This window comes from Centroberyx gerrardi, chromosome 12, assembly GCF_048128805.1.
Source record: "Centroberyx gerrardi isolate f3 chromosome 12, fCenGer3.hap1.cur.20231027, whole genome shotgun sequence".
Classification (NCBI taxonomy): Eukaryota; Metazoa; Chordata; class Actinopteri; order Beryciformes; family Berycidae; genus Centroberyx; species Centroberyx gerrardi.
The window spans coordinates 357,191-364,690 of record NC_136008.1 but is presented as its reverse complement, the minus strand read 5'-3'; the positions used below and the strand labels follow the sequence as shown (position 1 = coordinate 364,690).

The 7,500-nt window shown below is 41.6% G+C and overlaps 2 protein-coding genes across 5 annotated transcripts in view; both read right to left on the bottom strand.

The window, feature by feature from the left end:
• decr1 (2,4-dienoyl CoA reductase 1, mitochondrial) overlaps positions 1–7,500 on the bottom strand; it is a 317,727-nt gene that overhangs the window by 152,254 nt on the left and 157,973 nt on the right. The gene's annotated exons all lie outside the window — the stretch shown is intronic.
• iqgap3 (IQ motif containing GTPase activating protein 3) overlaps positions 3,185–7,500 on the bottom strand; it is a 34,820-nt gene continuing 30,504 nt past the window's right edge. Inside the window, exon 38 of the mRNA XM_078286997.1 lies at positions 3,185–3,608. Within this exon, the coding sequence (XP_078143123.1) occupies positions 3,495–3,608 (114 nt within the window). The 3' untranslated portion in view covers positions 3,185–3,494. The remainder of the gene's footprint in view (positions 3,609–7,500) is intronic.

Sequence of the window (7,500 nt, the reverse complement as noted above, 5' to 3'; positions counted from 1 at the left end):
GTCCACATGATGAACTGTCAGACTATCAGTATGAAACATCTTCATCATCATCATCTTCATCATCATCATCATCATCATCATCAGGTTCCTGGTGCAGAACCTCCTGGTTCTAACTACAGAGACTAAAGACTGGATCAGAGAGACTGAAGAAGCTTCACTTTAAATCTCATGGAACCAAACAGAAGCTTCACCTCAGTAATCAATACTTCAATAATCAATACTCTATAACATTTCAGATATTACTGAGGAATGAAATTGACAGATATTGCATTGTTATTGATAAGTGGGACTTTACTGGTTTTACTGGACCAGTCAAACCAAACCAGTTTAGTAGAAACGGTCTCGGGTCTTCTGCCCCGGTACCGACTGATCGATCACCTGATTCGGTTTGTGTATCAATAAAGATCTCGTGTTGTTCCACTGGATCAATAACAATAAACTGACAGATACAGTGTAACGTTTTGTTTAGTCACATAAAGCCATGAAGCAGATATTGATCATATCGATCCGATCTATTCTTGCCGTCAGTCGCTGATCAATTGTGTCTCAATTACCGGGTCAGAACCACCCGAACCGGACTAACCAGAACCAGAACATGGCCTCACCTCGGTCCGCTGCCGCCCGCTGCTCCGGTCCGGGATCAGATCCACCGGTCCGACCGGTACTGGTTCCGGTTCCAAACCAGCTCACACGCACACACGCACACACACACACACACACACACAGGCTGGGTACTGGTCGGTGGTGTCGGTGACGGGCCTCCCTCAGGTCCGCTGTTGTTGTTGTTGTCGGAGGAGGGGAGAGAGAGAGAGAGAGACGGAGAGAGAGAGAGAGAGAGAGAGAGACGGAGAGAGAGAGAGACGGAGAGAGAGAGAGAGAGAGAGAGAGGGAGAGAGAGAGACGGAGAGAGAGAGAGAGACGGAGAGAGAGAGAGAGAGAGAGAGAGAGGGAGGGAGAGAGAGAGAGAGAGAGAGAGAGAGAGAGAGAGAGAGAGAGAGAGAAAGGAGCGACACAGCGCCTTAGAGTTTCCTATTTGTAGAAATATGGAATCAGATCACTGAAGTTTTATTAATGAGAATATAGATATAGAATATAGAATATAGATATAGAATATTATAATATTTAATCTACAGACTCAGCGAGTCTCCGCAGTCTTCAGTCTCTTCTGGTTCTTATTAGAAGGTTTTTATTATAATAATGTCTTTTCAGAAACGAGGATTTTAATTTCTCTTCCAGACAAAATTAAACATTTAAACATTCATAAATTCTGTTCATATTGATCACATGAATTTATCTGTAATCATTCTGATAAATCAGTTTATCGATCTCATGTTAACAGACTGAGCTGAGCGGCACCGCGCCGCCAGCGGCAGAGACCGGTACTGACTGAGGAGACAGCAGGTCTACTGGTCTGACTGGGAGAGCCGGTCTGACTGGGTGAGCCGGTCTGACTGGGAGAACCGGTCTGACTGGGAGAGCCGGTCTGACTGGGAGAACCGGTCTGACTGAGGAACCTGCTCTCATCTGAAGTAAAAGTGAAAGAACCAGGAGAACCACACAGTGGAACTCGGTTCTCAGCCTGTCGGTCTGTCAGGAGAACATGAACCAGGAGGATTCTTCATCAGAGGCTGGAAACTGAAGAAAAAAGCAAAAACTAGAGAAAAATCTGAAAAAATAGACGATAATAAATGACGATACTATAAATGTTTTTTTTTTATCACATAAAGCTAAATTATTCAGTGACCACCTGGGGGGCCGCGACCCCCAGGGTGAGAACCACTGCTCTTTACGTCCCCATAGGAATATTACAGGAATACTATCGTGGTTCTGATGGGACTGGACCAGAACCACAGTGAACTTCCTGACTCTTCTTTAACATCACATTTTATTTCATGTTGTTTTATCAGTTTTATTGTTGCAGACTGTATTGATCAGTTTGTTGTTATTGATTGTTGATCAGCAGAAACAAACTGGACTGGACTTTTCTTTATTTTCTTCTCGCACTTTGAGATTTGATTTAAATGAAGTTTGTTGTAAATAAAAAAACATTTCATTCTGAAGTGCAGAGTGAAGAATCTGCATATTATTATAATATATCATATTATCACAGCTGACTTTAAGATTGACTGATTAAATTACATTTTTAAATCTCGTTTGTTGTCATGTGACATGACGTGTAAACATGATGACGTCACAGCAGATTCAGACTCCTTCCACGTGAATCTGTCGATAAAATACGGAACAGAAATAAATGAAAACTGTCCGACAGTCTCAGACTTCTGAAAACATTCAAACATTTATTGGTGAAACAATAAAACGAGTTAAAAAGTTTCAGAAATAAAAATATAAAACTTTTCACTCACATCAACAAACTGAAGAGAAGAAAAACTGACAGACAGGAAAATATTTACAGATCCCAGATCAGGTTTGGGTCCTGAGCCGCCGCCCGCTGATTGGCCTACAGCCTCGGCTCAGGCCAAGCCTCGGTGAGGTCAAAGGTCAACTCGGTGAGGTCGGCGGCCCTGCAGCGGACAGTACGGTGTCTGCTTTGGACCAAACTAGATCTGATTCGATTTTCTGGTAGTGAAGCAAAGAGCCGAGTGTTGACACTTAAAATAAGAGATAAAATATATCAAACAATACTGCAGCACAGCCACAGCTGTGTGTGTGTGTGTGTGTGTGTGTGTGTGTTTATATAAATGTATAATAAAGGCTAAAATCTAAAATCCCTCCAGGTGAAGCTGCTCAGACAGAAGGTCAAAGGTCAAACTGCTGCATCTGAAACCACAGAACTCAATTCAACACATTTCTGTCCACTTCCTCATGCTGTCTGTTATTCCACTGACACTGCTACTGACAGTTACTGACAGCAGCTACTGACAACAGTTACTGACACTGCTACTGACAGCAGCTACTGACAACAGTTACTGACACTGCTACTGACAGTTACTGACAGCAGCTACTGACACTGCTACTGACAGTTACTGACAGCAGCTACTGACAACAGTTACTGACAGCAGCTACTGACAACAGTTACTGACACTGCTACTGACAGTTACTGACAGCAGCTACTGACAACAGTTACTGACACTGCTACTGACAGTTACTGACAGCAGCTACTGACAACAGTTACTGACAGCAGCCTGACCAATAGAGATCAACACATTACAGGACAGAAAACAGATTCCACCACTGATCCTGGATCAGATTTTAACTCCCATTTCCCTTTAAAAACCCAAACTAACAGACTTTAAATACAACTCATTAAATATTCATGATCAAAAAGTTAATGGAGATGCTTCACTCTGTATAATGTAGTGAGATATAAACAGAGATAGGAGTGCAGGAAGATGCTTCACTCTGTATAATGTAGTGAGATATAAACAGAGATAGGAGTGCAGGAAGATGCTTCACTCTGTATAATGTAGTGAGATATAAACAGAGATAGGAGTGCAGGAAGAAGGATCCCTCTGAAGGAAGATGCTTCACTCGGTTCATTTCTTGAAGAACTTCTTGTTGAGCAGGAAGATGAGCAGGTTGACGTTGATCTTCGCCTTGTCAAACATCTTCATCACCGCCACGCCTTCATACTGCAGCTGGAGCAGGTCCTACACACACACACACACACACACACACACACACACACACACACACACACACACACACTTTATTTGACTTTATTTCAGATGCTGTTATTTGGATTTTTATTTGTGTTGTTTACAACTCACCTTACAGTCTGTAAGTGTATAATTTTGTTTTTTAAGAAAAAAGTTGTTTTTAAGTGACTGAAGTATTTTACAGTGCTATTTTTAAAGTTTGTCTTATTAATATTTATCAAGATAATAATGTATATTGAGATAATTTTGGTCAAGATAATCGTACTATGAAACTTTCATATCACACAGGTCAATATGGGTCTGCTGACCTATACTGAGCAACATTCCTGTGACCTTTGACCCTTATTTACATCTGAAGTAACTTCTTGTGTTTCCTGTTTAACACCCAAATCCCACAGAAACTGACAGAATAACTTGGTGCTCAGCTCTTATTCCGCCTCTCCTTAAAGTGCTGAACTATAACTATCATCGGTTCAGTCTTTTTCATATGACCTTATACTTTTTGACCAATAGCTTTATTATATTCTATCTGCATTAACATGATCAGGAATCATGCCCAGCCTGCAGACTGCCTCTCTCTCTCCTGCTGAGTTTTCTTCCACAGGTCCCATATGGGCTTTCATTAAAGATGGGATATGCTATATAGGGCTGGGTATCGTTTAAAAAATTACGATACCAGTACCAATACCAGTACCCTTAAAGTGATACCGATACCAACAGAGTACTTCATTCGATTCCTTTTTTTTTTAACGTTTTGGTGGCATCTCGGCACGCTGAACTGCCGACTCCGTCACACACCGCGCTTGACTTCACCACAGACTGTATGGGTTGTAGCTGCTGCGGTAGCGGGCCAATCACACGTCGCGTTAAATTGAAGAACGCTTGCGGTGATTGGCTTACCTTAAAGGTATCGAGTACTGATACCCAGCCCTAATGCTATATATATATATATATATATATATATATATATATATATATATATATATATATATATATATATATATATATGGTATATATATATACACACACATATATATATATATATATATATATATATATATATATATATATATATATATATATATATATATATATATATATATATATATAGCATTAGGGCTGGGTATCAGTACTCGATACCTTTAAGGTAAGCCAATCACCGCAAGCGTTCTTCGATTTAATTCGATTTAATGGTATATATATATATGGTATATATATATATACATATATATACACAGCATTAAATATGCAGATTTCCATAAAAGGAGAGGCTCATTAATAATTCAGTGTGCTTGTTGCAGCAGAATCTGGGCTGAACAGAGAAGAGTCTGAAACCTGGAGAAACATGGAGATACTGGTCCAGCTGAAACGCCGGAAATGTGATTTCAAATATAAAATATTCTGCTTCAATAATTAGTTCATCACTAGTTAAAATGGTTTAAATAAGAAAGTGTTGTGTGATAAAACTCCTGCTGGAGGCCAAGCAGCTGAAACACATTTATAATTCTGATTTAACCAAGTTACACCTGCTGCTTATTTATTCTGGCTTGACCCAGTGTTTCCCTGGTACTGGACCCAGTGTTTCCCTGGTACTGGACCCAGTGTTTCCTTGGTACAGGACCCAGTGTTTCTCTGGTACAGGACCCAGTGTTTCCCTGGTACAGGACCCAGTGTTTCTCTGGTACAGGACCCAGTGTTTCCCTGGTACAGGACCCAGTGTTTCTCTGGTACAGGACCCAGTGTTTCCCTGGTACTGGACCCAGTGTTTCCCTGGTACAGGACCCAGTGTTTCCCTGGTACTGGACCCAGTGTTTCTCTGGTACTGGACCCAGTGTTTCCTTGGTACTGGACCCAGTGTTTCCCTGGTACAGGACCCAGTGTTTCCCTGGTACTGGACCCAGTGTTTACTAGGGCTGACCCGAATGCTTCGAAGCTTCTACCGTTGCCATGGTAATTGACGTCCAAATCAGTATTCGAATACTGCGTTTTTTATTTTTTTTATTTTTTATTCATTGGACGAAAAGTTACGTTTCCATCCTGTACATCTCTGTACACGCGTACGGAGACGCTCTGTATCTGGACGTGTCTGGACGTGCCAGGAGATATTCGGCCGCCACACGTCCGTAATTCCCTGAGAACGCACAACTTTTGTGTACCGGAGATTTCTGTCCCTGTACACGCCTCGTTAAATGTCAGCTCACTCCCGTATACTGTCGCAAATTACCAGATATCACTGAACACTCACCGGGAATCTCTGTGCACCTGCACACATGGTCCAAATAACGTTATGTCCGGAAAAGTCAGTTTTCCACCTTAACACACGTCCAAACACGTCCGGAAAAGGCCGATTATCTCCGCCCACATCAATGTATATTTGCCAGAAAAGTCAGTGGAACACAGGGCTTTCCTATGCTATGTTTACCTGCCGTCGGACCCGGTGTTTACCTGCCGTCGGACCCGGTGTTTACCTGCCGTCGGACCCGGCGTTTACCTGCCGTCGGACCCGGCGTTTACCTGCCATCGGACCCGGTGTTTACCTGCCGTCGGACCCAGTGTTTACCTGCCGTCAGACCCGGTGTTTACCTGCCGTCGGACCCGGTGTTTACCTGGCGTCGGACCCAGTGTTTACCAGAGGGGTATTCCAGAAAGACGGTTTAAGAAATCCTAAACTAAATCCTGAATTCTGACTTGAGTGAGCTAGACATGGCATAGCGGAAATTTTCGGTTCCAGAACAATTAATTCAGATTTCAGTGATCGGGCTTGATCAACTACGGATAGGTTGAGACTGAACTATGTGCGTTCACAGTGAATTTATAAAGCCATCCTCAATCGAGGACTGAAAATAGGATTAATCATGGATTCAGAGGCGACAAGCAGAGCAGAGCGTCATATTTCACTCCAGCTGAACAAGAAATATTAATGACAGCTTGTAGTGAATTTCAGAAAAAAAATAAAATAAATACACATCAGCAACACTTGTGAGACTTGGCATGGCAAAAAATTGTAGATAGAGTTAATGCGTGAGTTAACTATCAAGTTTAATGCTTGTTTTAGTCATTCAACATTTAACATACCTCTGTAAACTAATGTTTAATTAATAGGAAGGATGCAACATAGGCTATTGCCTGAATTGTACACTCTTAATTATTTTTTTACATTTAATTTAGGTGTAGCCTAATCCAGGCGGCATGAAATGCACTTGGCAACAAATTAAAAAAAAAGTATAAGAACATAATTCAAACTCGTAGGAGCCGGCCCTATCTTTGAACAGTGGTAGATAACTGATGGCATGAAGGAGCTCATCAGAGCCAACGACTACGCCCAGGACACGTGCCAACATAAAGGGTAGGTTTATCACATTCATAATTAATATTTATCTCTTATCTCTATCTACAATGTTATACAGAAAGCTTCCAGTAGCGAATAAACGAAGGGCAATGCATAACGTGTGTACAGAGGGCAGAAGAAGGCTAGATAAATTGATTCTTCTGAAAAACGGTAACACTCGCGATGATATGCTACAGGTGGGTGTGATAAAATATATCGCAGTCTCTTTCAAAGTAAAGCCCTGCAAATAATTTGAGCTTCCACGTCAACGGGATCTTCAAGACAGGTTTAAAGCCATTTTCCAGAAAAGTTGAACAAACTGACTTGTGTGATGCTTAAATGCTGCAGGCTCAGTTGGGTTTAACTCAAGTAAGCCTCAAGTAAACCTGCCACAGAGCAGGTTAGCTTGAGAACATAAATTGCCATAGTAACTGATCTAGATTTACTTTGATCTCAGTTTTTGGAACAGAAAATCCTGGATTTCTGTGAATTCTGAGTTAACAGATCTGGATAACTTGCCAATCCTGCTTTCTGGAATACCCCCCTGGCGTCGGA